The sequence below is a fragment of the Tauraco erythrolophus genome, chromosome 7 (assembly GCF_009769465.1).
Source record: "Tauraco erythrolophus isolate bTauEry1 chromosome 7, bTauEry1.pri, whole genome shotgun sequence".
NCBI lineage: Eukaryota > Metazoa > Chordata > Aves > Musophagiformes > Musophagidae > Tauraco > Tauraco erythrolophus.
The window spans coordinates 60555835-60581420 of record NC_141471.1 but is presented as its reverse complement, the minus strand read 5'-3'; the positions used below and the strand labels follow the sequence as shown (position 1 = coordinate 60581420).

Genomic DNA, 25586 nt, shown 5'->3' with positions numbered 1-25586 from the left:
GCTTGTCTACTTTTCCAACTACATACATTGATATAATAAGCAATTACTTGCAAATGCCACATTGCCTATATCCTTACATCTTTAAACAATACTACTGCTTATTGAAACATTTCATTGGTTTGTTATTTCAGCTCCTCTGAGAAATTTTTACTAATTCACACATGCAGAAATTGCTTTTGACTGCTGCCAAGCTGGTTAAACAGAAATTCAGAATTTCTGAAGTCAAAAAATATCAAAGTACAACTCTCAGCATGTCCTATATGATCAACTTTTTTATGCTACATTACTTTTTTTTTTTACATTCTATGTTTTGCTTAAAGAACATAGAATGTGTTAGTATACATACTGGCACATCTGATATATGAAACCAGATGTGTCATCTTAAAAGTCAAAGATAAAAAAGCCCGGCTTATTACATTCGTCTCCATGTATGCTACTCATTTTAGATTTAAAAAAAAGGTATTTAATTTGCAGCATATCTGATGGAGCTTCCAAATTTCTTACTTAAAAACTAGGTCTTTTCTTAATTCAAAATGTAGGATTCTGACTGACCAACAGTATGAAAAAATTCTACAGTTAGCCACTGGAAGGAAGATGCTCTCCCAGTATTTTACTGTCACACCTGAAATATGCTGAATCTAGCATTTTATTAGTATATTTAGCAGACAGCAATTCTACTGCAGGACCACAGAAAATGAAATTCTCTTCCTTTTAATAGGAAATATTAAACAACCTAATCACAGTAGCATCCTGAAGACCACTGAGCCCATCAAGTTTTGACAAAAAGAGTTCAGGGGACAGACTATTTAAGGAAAAATTTTAAATTTTTCACTGCTGAGTTCTCTAAGTACAACGGATTCCCCAAGTAGAATGAGGTTAATTTTTTAAGTCCAATACAGAGTAACAAATAGACTTAAATTAAAACATGAGCAATATTTCAGGTGTACCTGTTTATCTATTTTACTGCTGAGACTTATAAAGACTGCCTTTAGTTATTAAATATCAGGAATAAAAATTAGAAAGAGTTACTCCCAGTTCACAGTTCTCTTTTTCCTCTGTAGAGCAACAGTGAGTTTTAAGCCCCAACCTTGAACAACTGAGGCCCAAAGAAGTCTCAGCAGAAATCTACTGGAGTCTTTCCATTGTCTTTAGTGGCAATTGGATCAGGTCCTTTGTCAGCAGACAATGTTCCCATTTGTTCCTTAGCCTTGGTGTTTTAACATGTATGCAGTGTACCGTATCAGTTATGTAAAATAAACAGGTTTTACCGCAAGCCTTTTTCCAGAACTAAGTTTTTGCTGTTCTGTTTCTTGTCTTTCATCTGCATCTGTCGCAAATGCCAGCACTTGGTATCTATTATAGGAAGTTTAAAAAAGTAAGAAAATAAAATACATCTTTGCAGTCAATACCCTTACATTAAGTAAAAAATAAAATATAATTAGCATATTATAACTGTACATACACAGGAAAAGCACAGTCTGAAAGGATTGTTAAAAAGCCTACTGCAACACATCTATCATCAGCAAAGGTGTTAAGTAAATATCACTGTAGGATAACAGGTAAGTATAAAGGCAGAAAGTAAACCAAACATTTCTACTCAGACTTTATCTGATGTTAAAATAAACTCAACAGCTAAACATATTAGAGGATAGAAATCTAGATCACAAAGACGACAGAGCCAAAAAACCAACATATTTTCAAATTGTGAAATTAGGATTCTAAATAAAAAAATAAACTTTTTTGCTCTTATTATGCTTTTAAAAAACCCTCCTAAATTACCCTGAAATACAATTTGCCATATCTAACAGTTACACTCTCAAGTACACCCATCCAATACAAGAGAACTGAAAACTGGCACCAGCAGGTGGCACATCTAGCAAAAGATGGGAGGTTTGTGGGTTTGGGTTTTTCTATTATTTTGTAACTGCCAACCAACCATATTAAGAAAAAATGGGCAATGAAGATACTGGAACAAAACATGTCAATTGCCATAAAAGCTCCACACATCTATCTGTCCTTATTCACACCTATGCGATCCTCAATGTTCAAACTGTGTCCTCATCGACTCTTCGGCAACTATTTTTTTCCTGAATTTGTGCTAGTGTGCTAACTTGCTGGTCCACCCTGTGTGCAATGTAAACAACACATCAGATAATCGGTAAAATAATGAAGTTTACCAAAAAAGTGAAATAAACAACAACAACTTCTCTAAAAGACAGCTTTCAATTCTGGAATTCATGGAGCGCCATCAGCTCCTGAGCACAAACCAACACAATTCTGAATGTTCCAACTCCAGTCTCAACCAGAAGTGCATATTTTTGCATATTGTCAGAGTTACAGATTTAATACAATGACACCAGCAGCTCTCACATTGCAGATGCACGTGTTGTGGTGCTCGCTACTGAAGGATTTTACTAGACCTACTTAAAAATACTGAATAAGCTGCTTTTAGTACAATTGCCATGTCTTTAAGCGTCCTCTAAAGGAATAAATTCACTTCTCTTCTTCAGTTTAACACATTTATGAGAGAAGTTGCAGATTCTGACCTAATAAGATTTTTCTTTTGACCATGTTTTATTGATAGTCTCAGCTAGCACATTATCATTTTATTAACTAATCAGGGACTAATACAGAGTTTTCAAACATAAGTCTCATTGAACAGCAAGATGGATTGATGTTTAAGAACCAACTATGTGCATACAAGTCTTTCATCACAAAAAACTCAAGCCACACGTGATCAACACAAACTTTCAATTCAGCTGTCACATCAAGTATACAATCATTTAAATTAGAGACATTTTGCTTTTAGGTTTGGAAAGAATCTGGAATCAACACACAGGGAGTATCACCTTCAAATGAAGGCATTGGTCTAAGAGCTATAGAAGGATGGAGAATTTGAAATTTGGAAACTTGTTCTGCTAAAAAAGACCAGATAGAACTACTGTATCTTTCATTACCATAATAGAAGACACCATGTTTAATACAACCATAAAAATAACCTCTTATCTCCTTACGATGTCCATTTCCTTCAATTTAGAAGGATTACTTAACTCTATTCTCATGTCCTAATAGTTCAGATACACAATTAGTACCACATCATCTTAACACTTGGCACTGAAGACCAATAACCAGAATCCAAGTGAAGAATTCCTTTAACACTACACCTTCCTACTCGCAAATCAGTGACAGACTGGAGGAAAAATTTTAGCCACATTTGTTGTAAAAGTCAAGAATCTAAACATAATGAAAACACATGAGACTCATTTTAAAGAAAAAATACTTATTTATTCCTTACCAGTATTAATAAACTCTATTCTAATTTATTTCTTAAGAAAAATATTAATTTTCTATTAAATTAATTTTACTTGCAACACATATATCTTCTTCTGCATTAAGAAAACAATACACGATGTCTATAATCTTTTCATGCAATATCCAGAATCTAAAAACCATCTGATGAAGCTTAAGTAGCATAATAAAGAGAGCACTGCTTGAGAAATTCAGGTGATAGAGCAGGGTAGTGTGACAAAGCATCGTGTTAGATCTGGGATTAGATTCCCAAGGTATAACCTATAAAAAGTGGCATTCTTAGTTTCTTTGATATGATAAGCTCTGAAAAAATCCTTAAGGTACTTGTTAGCCCATTCCTCCACCTTGATGAGATTCCTCTGAACAGCAGCCCTACCCTCTTCATATCAGCCAGTTCCTACAAATTTGGCATTCAGGACACGCATTTTGTCCTGTTATCCAGGGTGATGTTAAAGAAATACTGGCTCCAGTATCAGCTCCTGAGGAACATTACTCATCTTTGGCTGCTAGTTAGAACTGTGGACAACCACTACTCTGTAAGCCTGACAGCTCTGCCACCCTTTTCATCCATTAGTTTGGGGTTTTTTTATCATGGGTAATAGCTCTGCCCCAAAGACCATGCCACCCCAATTTACTGCTAGGCACAGAGATTCAAAAAGCCTAAGAGCAGACCTTGTCAGTTTTAATGGAGAAATGATGAGGCAAAGCAAGCATTAAGTTCCTTGGTCTTTTCACACCTTTGCTGAAGTTGCCCAATCTGTTCAGCGGTGGGTCAATCTTCTCGATCTACATCCAAGGTATCTGTGGAAGTCTTTATTTTTCAGACCCTCTGCCAGTAAAAGTTTTAACAAAGCTTATATCTTCTCAATCCCATTCCCTGCATGCCCATATGATGTTTTATATTCCTCCTTAGTAGTCCATTTTAACTTCCATCTCATACATTTCCTTTTTTCCATTTGATCTCAGTCAGGAGCTACCTGCCCAGGCAAGCTGCCTTCTGCTACTTCTTACTTTCTTGAACATCAAAATTGTTTGGTCTTGGTCTTTGGAAAGATTATCCATGAAGACTCACCAGGTCTTCTGAGCCCATCTACCCTTCTGCACAGCCTCTCACAGGATCCTGCCTACCAGTTCCTTGAACAAGCCCAAGTTTGTTCTCTTGAAATCTACTGTCTTTAGTCCACTGCCTAACTTCCTCGCTTCTGTCATGGTCACTGCAGCCAATGTCTGTAACGCTCAATGGTAGATGCTGACAATTACTTCTCCAAACATTTCTTTATTCTTTCTGAATTATGGATTCAGCAAAGCATCTTCCCTAGTCAGGCTGCCTAGCAACTGCATCAAAAAGTTTTCCCTAATGCCCCTCAGAAACCTCTCACATTGCTATGTTGCCCTCCCAGTAGACATGAGTACTCCACAAGAACAAGAGCCTGCAATTGGGAAACTTCTTGTTTAAAAAGGCTTCATAGCAGACATCCACCACAACATCCCCTTCTACAAGCATCCATCTGTTTCTGATCAGGTGGATGTTTGATAAACTATCAACATGGGGTTCCATAAGAGAGCCTGTGATCTTTTATACTCCATAAAAGTATTCAAGCTGCTCCTCCATGGTGAGCACAAATCCTCATTTGTCTATCTTTTCTTCCTGAAGAGCCTGGAGTCATCAATTACAGCTCCTTAGTCATGCAAGCTACCCTGTCACATCTCTAGCTGCACACGCAACTCCTAGCTCCTCCTCTTTGTTGTAAATACACACTTAATGAGCCCTCACTCATCCCACTTCCTCCATTATGGAAGCATCCATAATGCTTCCATAACCATAATCATAGCATCTTCCTGCTATTATGAAAGCATCCACCTTTGTGCACTTGGCCCTTATACCCTATACCATCACTTAGATGCTGGATTTAGCACCTAGCAGTCAAGAAGGTTAACAAGCCTCCTCTGCCACTTTGTCAGGTAGATTCCATCTCTCCCCACTAGCCCTCATTCCTTTGAAAGGATCCTATGATCACAAAAGCCAAAGTCATGTCTCAAACCCGTTCTGAAAACTGAACAGATTCATCAGACTAACACCTATTTGCATCAAAATAAAAATCCTGTTGAAACAACTGGAAGGAACATCTTGCTCAAGCAGTATAGAGCAGACAACACTGAAAGCACAGATTAGACTGAACTGAAGCAGGAAAAAACCTGGCACATGCAGGACAACATGATGTTGCTTGATAAGCTATTAAGCTTAACACATTTATACAAATAAAATAGGACTAGAAAGTCCTCAGGACACACAGTATGCTTTCTTCTGTGACTATACAGAGATAGTAATCACTCAACAACATTGAATCATTTAGGTTGGAGAAGACCTTTAAGATCATCCAGTCCAACCATTAACCCAGCACTGCCAAGTCCACCACTAGACCATGTCCCTAAGTGCCATGTCTACACGTCTTTTAAATACCTTCAGGGATGGCGACTCAATCACTTCCCTGGGCAGCCTGTTCCAATGCTTGGCAACTCTTTTGGTGAAGAAATTTTTCCTAATATCCAATCTAAACCTTCCCTGGCGCAAATTGAGATCATTTCCTCTTGTCCTATTTCTTCTTACTTGGGAAAAAAGATGAACACCCGCCTTGCTACAACCTCCTTTCAGGTAGAGAGCAATACGGTCTCCCCTGAGCCTCCTTTTCTCCAGGCTAAGCAACCCCAGTTCCCTCAGCTGCTCCTTGTAAGCCTTGGGCTCTAGACCCTTCATCGGTTTTGTTACTCTTCTTTGGACATACTCCAGCACCTGTGTTTTTCTTGTAATGAACGGCCCAAAACTGGACACATACAAGACTAGTTTTCTTCTTTCCTGCAAGTATCTATCACCTGCTTTGGGATACAGTATTAGTAAAGGCCATAAAAATTGGACATTACTTTTAATTTGTTTACATACTAAACAATAGCACCAAAATATGCTATAACTACTGAATATGAACACATACTTGTAACTCTCGACCTGCCGACAAGAAGACACCGTAATGAAAGAATCTGTCCGAGAGCTGTAAGTCAAGGGACCAGGCAGAAGAAAACCAGGTAAAAAACGGCCAAAAGCATAGCTTTCCTGTTCAAACAACATGAGCATCCCATCCATGGACTGTATGCATATCAAATCTCGACCTAAGGAAAGCAAAAGAAAGAAATATAAAGGAAACAAAGCAATGTTTTAATCTTACAATTGTTAGTGAATTAAAGTTGTACTCATAAGTAATCCTACGAAATATAAGATTCACTTCAATTTACATGAGTTTTTACTATGAGGAAAAACACTAAGTATTCCAACTTCAATAAAAGTTTACTTACTAAACAAACCAGATTTATTGGGAATAACATTCGGAATATGTTGAGAAAAAAAAGAGTTGGATATTTTATTTCAAACCAAATTTTCTTAAAATATAACTATTACAATTTTAAATTAAAGAAGTGTTTCAATACTTCCAACCTCCCAAATTATTCTGGTTCTTAAATGCATCTACATCTTACGAGCAGTCATGACAACTGTGGTTTAAGAATAATCTGTTCTACTCTTTCAAGTCTACTTAAGTAACATTAACACAGAGACCTACAAACACGTATTGTTGTGAAAATAATACAATGGTAACATTTTCCACACTTTCCATTCACGTTTTCTGTCTTCAAGGAAAGAAAAAACAAAACAGGCCCACTCAGTGTTACCAACAAGACTAGAAAAAATAATCAAATAAAAAAATTCAGCTTGGAGTAAATTACTTCAAGCCTCGTCCATTATTCAGCAGCTTCAAGACATGACTTAAGACGTGACTTGTCATGCCTCAAGCATACCAATCTAAATTCAAACTCTCATTGTGAAGACTTCTGAAATCAGAAGCTGATTATGCAGTTTGCCTTTCACATGCAAGGGCAACGATTTAAACAAACAGCATTTTGCATGCATTCAAAGAGAGAGCTATACCAGTAAGACTAACACCTTCTGAAGTGGATACAAGTATCTTTCTTGAATTCAGAGACAAGCCCCTATCTTGCAAACACAACGTGAAATACTTGTAATTCAAAATATCTATTCACCATCATTAAAACACTGTTGTCTCAGGAATTATTCTATATCCCTGGAGAACCCAAACAATTTTTCTGTTCACTAAGCTCCATCCTCAATCCTTTAAGAGCTGTCTTCTAACACAGAAAGATGAAGCGAAACAAAAATAGACTAAAACTTCATTCCTACACTTATATAAAGGTAACAAAGGTCAAAGAGATACTCATTATCTGAAAAAGCAACGAGTGTACAGTCCAAAACATTATTCATCTCCACTGTGATTCTTCATAGAGACTACTTAAAAATAAATAGTAGTGTAATAGGTCAGCAGTACATCACACTACTTCTTGTGATTAAAATACACAATAAAAATTTAGCTTAGGTTAAGAACAGGAAAAAAAAAAATCAAGGAAGGTCCTTTCCACTTGCCCTCCCTCATCCCTTTTTCAGATTTTCCCATTTTCTAAAACTCAAGTTCTCCCATTCTTCTTTCCAGATTCTGCACATAATTCACTGCACGTCCTATAAACCCTGTGACGAATATCAACCATTTGATAGGAAGGACATTTGAAAGTGCAATTCACGTTGTTCATTTGGTAGAGCCAAAGTTGAATCTCTCAGTCTCTAGTGAAAAAGTAAAAATACTTCAATCCTTCACACCAATGATTATAGAGATAGAACTGTGAAACAATTGCAATGGTGTAATTTCAGGAACACCGATGGCATTTCACGCACTTAATCACAACACCTGTTTCTTCCCTTATGTTCTACGTAGATCTTTTCTGAAAACCTTAAAGGTCATTCTCATGTAATGAGTTTTGTTGGGTTCATCTGTTTGAAAACTCCTAAAGTGCATACATTTTGAGGAATAACGTTAACTGACAGTATCGAACACTTAAATTTTGGTTTAGCAAGGTAGTAATAGCATTTCCAACTGACAAATTCATAAATTAAAATACAGAAAAGAATTTTATTCAACATTAGAAAAATCCCTTATTCTTCACTAAACACTAGAGAAGTACTCCATTAACCAAGAATCCTTGGTGGCTTTGGAAAGAAACTTAGCTGAGAAACAATGAAAACTCAGCTTCCTTCCTTTCCTCAGAAGGAAAAATGTCAGAAACTGTTCTAATAAACTAATGTGTTATACAAAAGCAATTCAATGTGGAAATCATTAAAGTACTGTTCAGAAGTAGTCAGACTGAGATTCTGTGTGATACTGAAGTCAAACCAATATATCTTTGGTTTTCTTCCACTACTGCAAGTAAGAAAATTTAAATATATCATCTTTATAGCAGCTCATTAACCAGTGACCACTTGTCACTAGCAACTTCAGTTTGATGATTTAAGTCTCAAAAGTTTAATCTGTAACATTCTAAAGTTTGTACCACTACACTGGAAGCTTGAAACATTTTAAATGTTTCCTCTTCCATGCACAGATTAAAGTCATACATCCTTCTATGAAATGCAAACTCTTTACCTCTGTAACAGCAAAAGTCAATAAAGAAATGCTTCCTGTGACTAAATGCAATCATTTTGGAGAGAATTATGGGTTTGACATAGATCTCCAAACACATTTTTTAAACAGACCAATTGTTTTAGAGCTATGATTTTCCTACAATTTTCTACGCAGACTTTTTAAATTATAAAGCAGGGTCTAGGGCTTCTGTTCAATCTTAGAATTTATTGTTTATAAGAATTAGAAACATATTCTACAGTATACAAACACATTAGACATGCATATATACACACGCCTCTTAAATGTACGTAACTAGTACGTTTCCTCTGAAACAATTTGTATAAAGCAGCTCTAGGAACTCTTTAAGAATCATTTACCCCCTTAAATACTCTTCACAGGACAGATTCCAGAATTGTTTGATTTATTCATAACTTGTAGCTGACATTCTGCACCTGAAATGTGGTATTCGAGAGGTTACAGTGGCTACTGATCACAGTCAGAATGAGCATTTGCTTTACTGCTTATACTGAGTCTCTGAAGCACTAACCACGAACACTGCAATGACTTTACTAACACAATTCAGAAATTAGTGAGGGTGATCTATAAATGAGTACCTTATACAGTTCAATTAAAAAATAAAGATGATGCATATGTGAATTTGAAAGTTATTTAATATTAAGGTTCCTACAATTCTGAATGTCCTGCTTTGCATCACTAACAGTTGATACTATCAACAGTGTAAATAAAAATAATCTATTCATAAAAGAATTGTAGCAACTATACAAGTTCCAAGAGTATCACCTGAAGCACCCTAAGGCTGTGAGCAGACAAATGAGTGAAACAATCTAATGCTTTGCTACTGCTAGCAGCAGCACTCTGGAGAGTACTTTTACTTGTACAAACACTAATAACTAGTAAAAGGTGCTAGCCCACTGGTTGCCACCACAGTCTGTTAGGTATAGCTACCTTAACGCATAGTTATCGGCTTCTAGAACTAACTAGTAGCATTTTCATTTGGATTGCAAGAAAATAGTGCTTCATAACCCAAGTGTCCATGCGACCATGGTTATTCTACACCTGTTACCTCAAAATCACCGATGTTCACATTCGGCATTCAAAGGCACACTGAAAACACACCCAACACCTCACATGAGCTAACCGTTCGGTTCCACTTCTATTTTACACCTTTAGCAACAATACAACCCTGTGAGTCTGGGTATGGAGAATCTTCAACTCCCCTTCCACAGTTTCCTATGAATTTTCCCATCGTTAGCAGTGTGCTACAGAAGAAATCTGCAGCTGTCGGCTCTGTTTCCACAACCTTAAATTTCAAGGTCTAGCTCCTATAGAACTCACCAGTACCTGAAACCTGAAGACAAAAAGATTACAGGTATCAGTTAGAAAAACTTTTTTTGAAGGCACAGTATTAGAACACATTTGTACTTTGTTTCTTAAGGCTTCTTATTTTTCATCTTTTCTTTCTTAGAAAGATACAAATTAAAAAAAAATAAAATTATGCATAAAATAATTTAAGTCACCAAAAAAATAACAGTAATAACATTCAAATTTTTGCCATGTTGCTATTCTACTGGTTTTTAAAGTTCTAAATATTGCTTGATATATCATAAGATTACAAGTAAAAGACACTCAACTGTAAAGTGAATTCCCTTACTAACACAGAAATCTTACACATTTTGTAATAGAATCAAATTCCAGGTACTTCTGGTTATACTGACTGTAGTGAGAAAGCTATCTTTTAGACAGCTTCTGACCACAAACTTCAGGGTTTAAGCTTGTCTAAAACATACAATTCAGTTGTTAATTTCTATTCTTCAGCTACAACTGATATGCAGCAGTAATCGAGCAGACGTACTACAATTCAAGTAACAGAAAAAGTAAAGGTCAGCAAAGGTTTTGATGTGTTACTGCTTAAGTAACAAGTTGTAGTAGCTTCTGTTCTTATGTATATCATGAACATCAATGTTATTCTTACCTATTTCATTGCATCATGAAAAGGATGAATACAAAAACTATAGCACCTTCCGCAACGTATATGAAGCTACATGTGGTATCAGACATGGAAGCATTCATCTTGGACATTCCTAATCTCTAATCACACAGAAATATCATCCTTAAAGTATCTCCTGTTCTACCAGTAGTGATATGATTGGATATGACATGACATAAAATGACAAGTTCTTTAGAGCAGTTCAACAATCTCCAAGCACACTGCAGTACTGAACCATACTGTCTGAAGAAAAAAATATTTACCAGGCACCTAAGACTGAATCAGCAATACTCTTTTTGCCTTTGAGCACAGCATCACTTCTTCACCTACCCCTTTACTGATATTTGTGTTGTTCTTACTCACTAATTTTCAAATTTGGATTTTAACTAGCTTGTAGTAGTGGGTCAAACTCCAATTATCCAAACTATTACATGTAAAGCATAATTAAAAAGTAAATTGTGTACGAACTCTCACTTCCCAGCTTTTTATAGGTCATCTTATTTCTTTGGCCATTTGTTTTTAATGTGTAGCTAGTGAATGGAGTTTTTATGTTTCACTTTAAGAAATGCAGTCTTCCAAAAACTCAGCCAGAAACGTCCATTTCAAGGAAGCTTATTGCATCCAGTTGGCTTTGCCAGTGACATATTTATAAAGTGAAAATATAACCCTTAGTGTTTTCTGCAGATCAGATGGAATCACTTAGTGTACTCTACATAGTTTCAGCAGCTTGTGCCTCAAGAGGAATGTTCCTCAGCCAGAAAGTGTAACTTTTAAGCACAAGTCCAGCTACTGTTGTTTTGTAGTTTTGTTATTCTAGAATGATATGAATACATTTACGTCACGCTTTTAAATCACAACACATTTTTAGAGCTAATGCAAAGCCAAAATGAGAGACAAGTGGTAGCTCTTTGAAATAAGCTTCTAATGAAAGTTATTTTGGAGCTCAAGTCTTTTGCATGTTAATGATTTTGTCTACTCTGAGCCTCCCGTCTGGCACCAAATCATTTCATTAGAAGTACATTAGGTAATCACAAGGCCTTGAGCACCATGTGAAATCATGCAATGAAAACTACAGTATCAAACGGGGATAAATTAGAAATCAGGAAAAGCTGATTTTTTAGATAGGATTTTTTATTTAGGATAAGTTAGAAATCAGAAAAAGCTGGGAGACATCAGTAGAGATAACTTTACTGCCTTCAGTGGTAATCAAAGGCTTCAGTCAAAAGCCTCATGTAGAAGGAAGCGTCAATGAAATAAAACAAAAAGATAAATTGGCATTTATAAGACACCCAGGAACCTAAAAACCCTTTAATGATACATGGGAAATGTTTTCCTAATTTGACAAAAGTTAAATCCACAGTGCATTGACCAGTGAAGCCATGCACACAAACTGTACTCCCACACACTGGTACAGAAATTACTGTCCTGACTTGAAACAAGCAAATATGTTTTCCTTTTCCTTCATCATTGAGATTTGTCCCCTAAAATTTCTCCCAGCATGGAGAACAGAGTCTCCTCCAGCTCAAACCCATTTTGGAGAATTTAACTTGCTGCTGAGTGCAGCTCCTGAAGCAACACAGATCTGGGTCAACCCTGAGGAAAGCACTTCAGGAATCACTTCTGACTAATGGAAAAACCATTTGAAAACACGTAAGGCAGTTCTTAAAACAATGTATGCCTAGTAAAAGCCAAGTCCTCGGTTACTTCCCTAACCTAAAGCAGGAAGCACATGCCAGTGTACATTCAGAAAAAATTCTGAATTAACTAGCTCGGTGGTCTGGTGGCTGCTCATCGCATCACTACAGAAGGGATGAAAGTTCAGGCCTTCATCTGCAGCCAGAGGACCCGACAGCAGGGCTACCGCAGTGCGATGCCCTGACCACGCGTAAAGAGGACAAGGAAAATGCCCTGCATCGCTGAGTGCTAATGCACGCAGCCATCCCAAACAATGCACCCAGGGTACACATGCTCCAGCTGAGACTAGGTGCTTTTCTGCCGGAATTGAAACATCACTCCAACAGGAAGGAAATAAAAACAGAGAAGTGGATAGGAGTTTAAGAGAAACTCAGGAAGGTGTTTTAGGGAAACACTAAATCCTTACTCTTCTGATGTTAGCTTTAATTACTTTCTAATCCCTTCCGGATATTAAAGTATTGCAATAAAACGTGTTCACAAGTCTCAACGCAATAGATGGTCTCTGCAAGAGCCCGCTCTGGAAGAAGCCTCCCTGGTCAAGACACGGTAAAGCGTGCAGTCAGAGCTGCAAGGAGAAAAAAAAAATCTTTTTGCTTCTCTCAGCCATCATACTGTGTTCTCTCTACCCAACCTCTTGCAGATTTCTGCCTGCCATAAAGCATAAGGAGGATTTTAGATGGAAAGGGAATACTGAACTATTAAAGTATTTCCAAAGGCCAGTCAGCCCTGACTTGCACAATCAATCCTTTAGAGACCTGTGATATACTCTTTTATTCTTGAGCCAACTCCTACCACAGAAGATGACACAGTTAAATTGTGCAACTTGGGAATGATCTCTTTAAAACTCATATTGACCTGAGGTGGTGGAAGGGCCCTTACGGAAAACACCAATATGGTTCAAAGGAGCACTAAAGACTGACATGCAGTACAGAGGATCTGAAAGCATCAGCATCATTGCCGCAACACCCAGCACACAACAGTTCCTACTGAAAGAAACCTCATATTTGGCACTGTGGAGACATGAGAGGCAAAGTCTCCTCCCCTAAACAGATTATAGTACTCAAATTTGTTTATGACAACCTTTGTATTAAGCAAAGAATTTTACCCATGTTCCAAAGTGGATGTTTCTAGCTAGTGCAATAAATAGTCTCAGAAAAAAACATTCAGGTAGCTGGGAAAGTGGTATCACACAAATTCTTCTGTCAGTACAGCAGATTAATTACAGCCAGTAGAACTGGAGTGGGTCTTGATAAAGGACAAGCTGTGCATAGGAGAATGGCTGTATGCACAGATGTAGCCTGACAAACGATAGTTCAGGAAGAAATGGTAGAATTCTTTTTCTTTAAACTCTGTTTCTTGCCTTAACTTGTTCAGTAACTACTTCTCAAGCCCTAGCAACCGCAGAAATCTTCTTTGAAGCCCCTGCATTCACAGAGGTGTTACGGTACTGACACACAAGTCCAGAGGACAGCCACAAAGATGATGCGAGGGCTGGAGCACCTCTCCTATGAAGACAGGCTGAGAGAGTTGGGGCTGTTCAGCCTGGAGAAGAGGAGGCTCCGGGGTGATCTTATTGCAGCCTTCCAGTACTTAAAGGGGGTACAGGAAAGCTGGAGAGGGGCTTTTCACAAGGGCATGTAGTGACAGGACAAGGGGCAATGGCTTTAAACTGAAAGAGGGCAGATTTAGATAAGATATAAGGAAGAAATTTTCCACTCGGAGGGTGGTGAGGCACTGGAACAGGTTGCCCAGAGAAGCTGTGGATGCCCCATCCCTGGAAGTGTTCAAGGCCAGGTTGGATGAGACTTTGGGCAACGTGGTGTAGTGGAGGGTGTCCCTAACCCATGGCAGGGGGGTTGGAACTAGGTGATCTTTGAGGTCCCTTCCAACCCAAAACATTCTATGAAACACTTTTTCTAAAGAAAGTAGGAGAAATTCTAGCCTGGGAACCTTTCCAGTGTCAAGATGCTCTCATCTGAAGTTATACAACTATCACGCATTATATAAATATTATAGAACATCTTACTGAACTAGTAAATCTCCTACAAATAAAAATGAAATAAAGACAAGTATGTCAGCAGTTGCCCCTCCAAATCAATAGCCTTTCAAGGAATACTTATTTAAAGCACATGGATGTTTTTAATGAATTACAAATCAATAGCAGACTTTTCATTAAGCCCAATTAAAATAGAATATAGGCCCCATTTTGCAATATTTCAGGTACTTTCTAAAGTTATCAGTAGGATCTTAAGTCACCATCATACAATAAGTCTATCATCTTTAACATTCAAGACAAGCCTGCAAGCTTATAACCAAACAGAATAAAAAAATCCCACTGCTAAAACACAGTGGAATTCCCTATCTTTCTCCTACTTCTCCATTTCTAGTCTCACAGTAAGAAGCTTCACGATTCTTAAGCACTATCCAAAGCACTTTGATTCTTTACTAATTATTTGAGATAAAGAATTGTTGAAAATATTTGCTGAAGAATGGTCTCCAGAATAACTGGTCACATTCAAAGAAATAATTAAAAATAGTTTATAACAAAGTTTGGAGCTTACAACGCAAAACTGGGAGTTTACTTTACAGAATGTAAGGTGGAACATTTACACCTCTTCAAGAAGTTTCTAATAACCTACTAAAATTAGAAATAAACAGCTTGACTAAATATCCTCAAAACCACCAGTGAAATACAGCCACTTTTCACATTCAGACCATTTGTCCATATATATCCCAGGCTAGTAACCAACATACAGAAAGGATTAACTCTTACTTTGTGGTCAAATGAGTCAGTGAATTACATCCTTATAAAAAAAAATCACCATCCCTATTGGTTTCCTTTTTGGCAATCTCAGAAGAGACATGACAGTTTTAGCAAGCAGGAACAATTTGTTATCTTTTATGTTAGGACTGTTGGAAGCACACTGTGAATACTCAAATGATCTTACTACTTTGCCACTAACCTTGCAAAATATTATTTTCATACTTTTGCAGATAAGCAAGATGGCACACTTTTTCATTCCAATCAATTATCATACTAAAGAGCTGCTGCATACATTTTACTTTTGCTGTCATCCTTCCTTATCACATTTATTCATTATAGTCACCAAATAGATTTTGGGGGGTTATTCATGTTAATCTTTATTAAACCATGCTCGTAATTGCGCTCAGTCATGTTAAAGAAATACAAAAATGTAGGAAGGCTGCAGCATTATTTCATAAAGTTATGAGCACACTCATCTGATCTGACTTTATATAAAGGGGCAACATAGCAGGCAACCTCAGCAATGCATGGTGAAGTTAGATTAATTTTGTGTAAAAAATGACTTTTGAATCCAATAACTCAAAACTTTCTTTTTGGTCTGATAAACTTTTGTGCTGGATTGTTTTTTTAAACCCCTCAGAATTCTCCAGTTCCCCCTGAAACTTTAAAACTTTGCCACTTGAAATGACAGTAGGCAGAGGCTCTGCTACTTAGCAAGAACTATGACTGACATACGCTCAAGTCTCATTGACCAAAGCTTGCATTACCACCCAGAAGACAACATGGTAGTCCTACACAAAGGAATTATACAAAATGAAGTCTATCAAAAATTTTCATTTGTTCCAGCTTCTTGAATTTTCAGTTATTCAGTGACACTTAAAAATCTTATTCATCTGCCTATGCACAGTTGTCCAAGTTTCCCAATGATAAACCTATCACCAAGGACAAGAACAAGTTGTGACCATGATCAGCACCAACTGGATACCACAAAATTAGAATTCTCCTCATGAATCTGAAGTAAAATTACCTTGTCACATTTTCACTAACTTTTATCTACTCCTGCCAGTCTGTCCCTCTCACTTTTGCTACAGGCAAACTGTATTCATTGCCTTTGCTTTGCATTTTTTTCTGTGCTTGGAGGATACGCTCAGACCTACTCACCACTACCTAAAATCTCCAAGAAAAATCCCTCCTGAATAACGTAGTAGAGGGAGTTCTAATAGGAATGATTTTCACCAAACATAATAACCAAAGTACAATTAGTAGACAGCATCATAGCCTGTACAAGATACATTTCACCCCTCTAGGGAAAGCAACTAACAAGGGTTTGGTGACCTTCCAAATAAATTTCTATAGGTTAGAGAATTTTTTGTAATGGAATAGTCACAGATGAACACTAGAAAAATAAACACAAGCTACATACACACATTTCTGAAAGACTCTTTGAGAAGATAAAAGAATAAAAAGAAACTACAATTACATTCTTTTGGACCAAAAAATAAGGGGCAGCAAACAAATCTGATCAACAAATGCATCCACATGAAACGATAGAACATTTAATAAGAAAATACACATGTAAATAATAAAGATGTACACAGGTTTGAAGTAACAGAAAATTCATCCTGCCAAACTACTTATTAGACAGGATAATAACATACTGCATTTCTAAACTTTAGAGACAGCATCTCTAAACTTAAGTAAAACATCTGATATGATCTCAGACAACTGTCTCACAGGAAACCAGAGAATGGCAGGCAACAGCGCTAAGAAGAAGAATCTGGGGATTAGAGTAGGATGATTAATTAAATATGAGTCAACGATATGTCACCAAAAAGACAAATGCAAGGTTGGGTCATTCTTAATATACACGTGCTATTAGAAACAGATGAGGTAATTACTGCTCTGCTTGGCACTCGCTGGTTCTTGGCAGGAGCGCTGCAGAAGCCATAACCCCACACATAAGATACAAAACATTTTCTACTACCAGTGCACAATGACTGCACACATTTGGGTACCACGCTTCAACAAAAGACGTTACAAAAATCACCATTTAAATCCACCAAAGTTTTGAAAAACACGTCTTTCAGTTCCGTACACAACAGCTCCCAAAGTTACGTATTTCGACAATTGGGTTTACTTCATTTTAATAGTGCTTTGTTTCAGCGAAATGCAGATTAAGTGAAATATCTAGCAATTTATAACTGAAGTAAAGCTCTGCCATATTGAAGGCAATGGGAGTTTTTACTTCAGTTTACTTCAGATCTTACTCATTACTGTTAAGAGAAGTTGAGGAAAGTGAAAGGAAACAGATGGTAAGAGATTCAGAGAGTGTTTTCCTTTATTTTTCCATTCACATGTTCAATTTAGGGAAGATGTTCTGACTCCATTATTTCAAAAAAAAACCAACACAAACAGGTTTCCAAAGTTACGTAAGAAACCATTTAGAAGTTGTCATCAGCAAGTCTATTCCATGAAAAAACTCACAAAGACCAAGCCTCTTAAATAATCTGTCCTTACCCAGAAGCAATTTAAGAGGAAGGTAACAGTTAAACATTCTGCTCCTTAACAGAGCTAGCCAATAAATCAAGTCCAAATTTATACTGCTGCTGTATTTAAACATAGTCATAAGAATCATTTAACCTTACAGCATAAAACTCAGCTGATAATTTTTTTCTGACTAACACCTAATAAAATTCATTCTTGCAGAATTGTGGAAAAGCTAAGCACAGTCTATGCTGCTTATAAAGTTTCCTGTTACAAGGTTGCATGGTTTACACATATGTTGTATTTCATTATTTAAAAAATTCCTCTGTATCACACCCTCTTTGTTGTAACACTCCAACATACTTTGCCTCTAGGCCAGTGCTATAATAAAAGTAAAATGAATTCAAGGCTATTTGCTGAGAAAAAAGATAGGTTAAGGTATTTTCACACTTTTTTGCTTGTAACTTTTTCATGTCAAAGCTGTATTTTCTTTTTCCTTCCCTTTGCTAACATTTTATTATTTCCTTTTATTGGTACAGTATCCATTGAACGACTTCAAATAAATCTGAAGTATTCTGGAAGCCAACTTAAGGCATAAAGGTTTCAGATTAAAAAATAAATTCCAAAACCTGTGCATTATTAGGAGGATCCAATTCTAAATCATTTATCAACTCATTTGAAGAGGTTATATAAAACCAGCATGGATTCACTGATTATTTAGCTAGTAGATAATACAAGAATATTTCACAGAACTGCACAAAATAGTAATATTGCTTTTGCAGTGAAAAGAAAAAGTCATTATCTATAAACAAACTTCATTCAAAAATAACTCAGCAGCTAAGAAATTAAGGGTATCAAACTATGCTTTCTCTCTGTCACTAAATAAAATTAGTGTTCTATTCAAGAGTAATTCAATAGCTTGTGCATCCCACTGGTAAGCTATCAATATGCTGTTTCTTTAGTTCTTCGGTAGAAGGCAAAATCTTAATAACATAAATTAAAAAAAATGGAAGTGTAGAGAATGTTGATACGCCCACCTTAACGTACCACTTACACCCTGGAGAACAATCACAGATCTCAAGCCTCACCTGGGAAAGGTCATCCTCCTATTACAGCACATGATCATTCAGACCCCTCCTGAGCACTTCAAATAGCAGCTCAGGAAACCTGCACTTCATACAGCAGTCCTCAGAGCATAGAACTTGACTGTTCACTCCTTAGACACCAGTGTTGTTCATACAGGAGCTACCATCCTGCCCACCATCCAGTCTAGCGTACAACTGACCACAGGAAATTTATATGCTAATCCCTAAAGCTACCCAAGTGTCAAGTAATAGTGGTTTTGTTTTTACTTTAAAGCACTTCTCATTCTTCACTTCAGCAGAAATTTATTGCATACACTTTTCTCAAACATAAGTCACATGTGACTCAAGACAAAGAAAGCAACTGTGGCCTGATCAGCACGCTTTTCAAAGCAGGAGTAAGGGTGCTTTTCTTTTACTACTGTATTGAGTCTGCACAGCAAGGTTTTCACAGCAGAGGGGCTGCCGGAGTAGCTTCTGTGAGAAGCTGCTAGAAGCTTCCCCGATGTCCAACAGAGCCAGTGCCAGCTGGCTCCAAGACGGACCCACTGCTGGCCAAGGCCAAGCCGACCAGTGACAGTGGTAGCATCTGTGATAACATATTTAAGAAGAGGGAAAAAAACAATCACACACACACTGGGCAATTGCAGAGAGAGGAGTGAGAATATGTGAGAGAAACGACTCTGTAGACACCAAGGTCAGTGAAGGAGGAAGGGGAAGAGGTGCTCCAGGTGCTGGAGCAGAGATTTCTCTGCAGCCTGTAGTGAAGACCATGGTGAGGCAGGCTGTGTCTCTGCAGCCCATGGAGGTTAACAGTGGAGCAGAGATCCACCTGCAGCCTGTGGAGGAATCCATGATGGAGCAGGTGGATGCCTGAAGGAGGCTGTGACCCCAAGAGAATCCCATGCTGGAGCAGGCTCCTGGCAAGACCTGTGGCTCTGTGGAGAACTGTAGCTCGAGCTAAGGACTCACACTGGAAGTTTATGGAGAACGGTATCTCATAGGAGGGACTCTACAATGGAGCAGAAGAGTGCGAGGAGTCCTCCCCAGAGGAGGAAGCAGAGGCAGAAACAATATGTGACAAACTGACCACAACCCCCATTCCTTGTCCCCTGCACCGCGGGGAGGAGGTAGAGAAAATCAGGAGTAAAGCTAAGCCTAGGAAGAAGGGAGGGGTGGAGGGGAAGGTGTTTTAAGATTCAGTTTTATTTCCTCATTATCCTACTCTGATTTGATTGGTAGTAAATTAAACTATTTCCCCCAGGTTGAACCTGCTTTGCCTGTGCTGGTGAGTAATCTCTCCCTGTCCTTATCTCAATCCATTAACCTTCCATTATATTTTCTCTCCCCTGTCCAGTTGAGGAGCGGGAGTGACAGTGTGGCTTGGTGGGCACCTGGCATCCAGCCAGGGTCAACCCATCACATGTGGTACTATTAAAACTTTTAAATTAATTTTAAAACTTTCAAGCATTGCAGGACAAACTCAGCTTACAGCTCTAAGACCATGAAGAAGAGTTCAGAAATACAAAAAGCAGATATATGCATTCTACATAACAAAGGCAATGACTTAAAAATTAAGTTAAATTTTCGAAACTCTGGGCTAACTATACAGAGTTTAACTATAAAATGATTAGTTGATCTTCCTATGTCATTTCTTAATAGTTTCATGTTTTCATTTTAGCACCAGTGTTCAAAGACAGCAAGGAACAAATGTAAAGCTAAAGCAGCAAAGAAATTCAAAGTTCTGTACTATATTATAATCATTCCCTTTGGCACAGACTTTTGAAGTTGTAAATCACAACTAACTCTGCCTACACTATGCTTGATTTATACTTTCATCTTTGCTGGGTTTTTTTCCATTTACTTTTTTAAACACTTCCATTAGCTTTGTTTAGGATTCTAAACATATAAGGGTTTTCCTTGTTATTTCCCACATCCCTGGCCTCTTAACAGTTTTGCTGAAAGTAAGAGTCAAGTTCATTTTGCCTTTTTCATAAAGTTCTAGAACCAACAGAATATATTTTGGTTTAATCAATAAAACACTTCTAGTTATAAAGGTTTTCAAAAAGTGCTTTTGTGTTTTCTACATTAAGTCTTGCAGTAAATACACCTGTAGAACCAGTTCAAGTAGAAGTGCAGCTTTAGAGATGCAGCCTACCGATCAATAACTGTAATGAGAGGACCATCTAGTGGTGACAGCCACAATTCACACCCTGCTATTGTAAAGACAAATGCAGACTGTCAATCTACACAAATCACAGGACAACTTCTCTGGGTTTTTTACTCCATAGCTTTAAAAATTTCTTTAAGTTAGATTTCGACCTTCTACGATGAGACTAACTAAATGAGTTTGTCGTCTCCAACTGTTTCTGTTACAAGAACATCTATGCCAATTCTTCCACATGTCAAAGCTGCTCACAGCACCAAATCATTAATCTGAAGACACCAGCAAAAACTAAGCTGCTGGCAGCTAGGCTACAAAATGGGTTTGTTTACCTCACAACTCTCTCCTCCGAAGAATCTGTAATACCTTTTTTTTTAAATACAAGAGACAAAAAAAATCACCAGTTGAGAAATGACAGTTGTACTTCATACGTTTCACATCTCCATCACGTTTCAGCTAAAGAGATTTGCAGTTCAACAGACCAGATTATAACATAACAAGTGTCTTAAGATGGCCACAAACTACCAGGGACAGGACAGCAAAAGCTTACATTGGAGGACGCCGACTGAGAACGTGATACACATCTAGCGGTGTTTGTCTCTATACTTGGAACATGTCAAACAACCACAGAGACATTCTTCCCCAGCGACCACAGTAATAAAAGCTGTCAGAAATCCTCCTCCCTATTGAAGCTGCATAGAGTAGGCACAGGGAGAGGTTTAGGTGTGCACACATTTAACTACAAACACCTGAAGGAAGCTTCGTGGAGCTCCAGAACCAAACTGAAACATGAAACAGTTGCAGAGCATTTGCTTCTAACAGCTATTCTGCTTCATTTCTGAAAAGCTCTGATAGAACTCTAGGTCAAACAATACTCAAGAGAAAAACTTCAGGCAGTTTCTCTTTAAAGACAGGCATCCTAAAGCCACTAAACTGCTTTGTATATTAGAGAACCAGATTCTACTCCAATACAATCTACATCAAACTTCAATATTGTGAAAACTGAATTGGGTTGGGTGTACTCAGTTTGGTCTGAGTAAATCTCTGCCTCTTCAGTCCTGGAAGGATCTAAAGGGAACTACAGGATTTTCAGCAACTCAGAAAGTTAAAGAACTGCTGGATTGAAACAGAGTTCCTTTCCATTCCTTTACGTAGACCTTGCTGCCTACTTATGGAACTGTTCCCCAGTTTTAGTTGCAGTCACCCAGCCTCAGACTCCTGTTCCAGCCTGTTTCAAACATCTCTTGCAACCCCACCTACCTTATCCCACACTGTGGAAGGTTCTTGAGGACAAGCAAGCATGCTTGAGCTCCTTCCCCACAGGGTTGTCCACAAAGCAAGGTGCAATAGTCAGGAAGAAGTAAGCTTCAGCCACCTTCTTCACTGTTCAACTTTCCTTTTCCAAAGGAAACAGAAACTTTTTCCAAAGGAATGGGCAGAGGCCACCACAGAGGCCAAAGGAGATGTAGGATGGGAAATGGAAATTATGTGCTGACTTTACATCCCAATTTTCAAAGCTGACTATGCAACCTTACAGCATGAGACTAACAGAGCATTTGGCATCTCAGTTAAGGCCACAGCTGAAGTGGCCCACTAGGCAGTACAGACTGTATCTGCACGAGTAGAAATCATATTACAGATGATTACAGGAGAAATCTGGACACCAAGAGGCAAGTATTTCACCTGAGGTAAGAGCAAGCAGTAGCAAACTGATCATTTTCTTCAGCATCCATTAAATTGACAGGCAACTATTTAGAAGCAGTCCAACAAAACAGAAACAGAGCATTAACTAGAACCCAAATAACTGTTTGTCCCAAGAAAGGTCAGAAAACTCTCAAGAATGTGTCAGAGGACGCTAGTACAAACCAGTGTACACCAGTCCTATTTTTCTTTTGCCAGCGTTAACTGGTATGGCTGGGCAGAATGGGTTTCTTTACCATTGAAGGTACAGGATTAAAAGTCTTGCTAAGACTGAGCAACTTCATAGATCAAGTGATCTGTGTCAACTCCTGCAGCATTCTTTGCTTCCTCAGATGAAAGATGTTGTTCCTGGAAGACTTACATTCACCCTCCTCCCCAACACTCCCACAGCATGCTTTCCCTGTAGGCACACTTTCCTCCTCCTGTTCAACTGCCATTCTCCTGTGTCTGCTTCAGTAGCTCTGTCAACATGACCTCTGAAGTGCCTCTTTCACCTTCACATTGGCTCAAGGATGCTTGAGTACAGCAATAACATGCACGTTAGTCACAGCAGTAACAGAAAGCAATAAATACAAAAGGCATCCCAATGTTTCATTAGGCCACTTCTAGAGCGTGGTGCAGAGGTCAGACTGTTAGCAAAGCAAGCTCACTGCTGCACGCTTACAGCGCTGCCGCCATCATGAATCAACCTCTGCTCAAGGCAAGAGAGACTGTTTGCAGATGCCTGGCAAGAATTCCAGACAAGCCTGTGGAAGGTAGAGAGTACAAAAAAATATTTCTTTATTTACAAACTGATTGGCTCTCAACTGCAGCCCAGAACATCTGCCAAAGATGCACACAGATAGTATGGCAGACCAGATCAGGACAGGCATCTGCTCACTAAAATTAACAATGCTGACAGATCTCCTCTCTGGTTCATTCCAGCTGGTCTTGCAAGATGGAAATAAAACCACAATACTGTCATTCGTAAGCCTCAAGGAGAGAACAGGGTACTAGAGATGATACTTAAACCTGCAATAGATTCGCTGGAAGAGGCTAGAGTCAAAATTACAAGCATATCCTTGACAAGAAACCTAAGCAGACAGTCCAGGAAAGGCACATGAAAAAGACATTCAGTCCAGGCAACCTACAAAAAAGAACACTCTTCATTTCCCCAAAAGAACTTTCTCCAATGTCTATTTTGCCTATTTCTCTGATGCTTCATTATATGCCTTAGTAGCCTCCTATCAGGTACCTGATCATTCACTATAACTATCCTAAATTTTGGTCTTAAAAACAAAGCTTCTTCAACTTATGATATGAACATGTATTATTTATTACAGAACACAAATCTCTGCCTGCCTTGTTTAGTAACATTTTTGCCACCTCTAAGTAAGACTTGAGGTCATTCTTTTTCACAGCAATAAACACATGAATGTGAACTGGCACATGGGGAAGAAGAAAGGAAAAGGAAAGCAGCTTGACATGCTGGGACATCAGCGATACTAGAAAACAAGAAAAGTTTCCAGAACTTACCAGAGTTCCCTCTGCTGTTCTTGCTGCTTTGTCAGGACTGGCCCTCATTTTGACCATCCTAGGTGCTGAAAAGTGTTTGGCTGGCTCAGTAGGTTCTGAAGTAAACATTACCTTTTGTCTCTCTAGCTTGCAAAGACAGTTTCTTCATTACCTCACTTGCAAACCCCCATAGCTCATGATAAGGTATATAAGAGACAGGCCTGGCATCAAGATCGAGCTGGTGGTCAGACCTCTAGTGGATCTCCATGGTAAACAAACATGCATGCCAAAAATTCAGAGAGTTTATTCTGCAGAACTGCACGGTGGTACACAGGTATTTGCTTTATCCCTGAACTACTCCAGACACTTGCAACTCTCAGCTTACGATCCCCTCAATACATCTGTTACTGAAATTCCACTGCAAATACGATACAAAGCACAGTATTCCCTCTCGGATTTAGGAAACTCCATATTGTTTTTCTGCTGTTAACAGGAATGTGTCCATGCCCTATACACTCACCCCTCAAGATACTCATAGCACAGATACTCTCTCACCCACAAGTGAGCTGTTTTCCCCAAGGTGATTGTGCAAAATTAGTAGGTGAAAATCTCTTCAATGAGTATGAATTTTGGTCAATTGAATTTAATCCCAGGGACAAGCTTGAGTTCATGGTAGGGCACTGTAGAGTTACTACAGACACAGAACCGAGCGATTGTCTGCGTACATTTGCCATACTGACTCAGAAGACCTTCTGCCTTGGTAAAGGGGTATCACTCTGCCAACAGCTTAAGGACACTACTTCTGCAGATGACTACCACAACTTTACTTCTGAAGCAAAAGAGCTGTCATGTACAGCAAACCCAAATGTTTCCAGATTGGAACACAAAAACAGTCTTAATTGTGTCACAAGTTCAAAAAAGCTGACATCTATTGAACTCAATCAAAACTACAAACACACTATAAATATTGTTTTCCACTTATGTTTTTCCAATCAAAGTTTAGGTTATTTTTAAAAGTCTGCATTATATATCTTTAAAGACACCTGATATTTTAAGTTCAGAGGATGAAGATGTTAACTTTTTTCTTTCTACAGGATAAGCAAGTTGCAGAAAAGCAAAACAGAACTAAAGCATAGAAGAAAATTATTGTAGACATTCAAGTAATTTACAAGAGAAGAACCAGGGGGTTTGTAACTTTTTTTAATATTATCCTTGTACATTCGTATCCTGTTGAATATGTGAGGAAACAGCTATTCTGCATTTAATATTCTTTGTCTCATTTCAACTTCAGTTATTTTCTATATGCATCAGATAAAAGGTACCATAATTACAGCGGCATCATGTTGCCTTTCAAAATTTAAGTTAATCCCCA

At 38.1% G+C, this 25586-nt stretch overlaps 1 protein-coding gene across 1 annotated transcript in view; it reads right to left on the bottom strand.

Moving 5' to 3' along the window:
- BBS9 (Bardet-Biedl syndrome 9) overlaps positions 1-25586 on the bottom strand; it is a 301146-nt gene that overhangs the window by 266737 nt on the left and 8823 nt on the right. The window contains exons 6-7 of the mRNA XM_086614220.1: positions 6297-6471; positions 1269-1353 (exon numbers count right to left, since the gene is read on the bottom strand). Of these exons, the coding sequence (XP_086470346.1) occupies positions 1269-1353; positions 6297-6471 (260 nt within the window). The remainder of the gene's footprint in view (positions 1-1268; positions 1354-6296; positions 6472-25586) is intronic.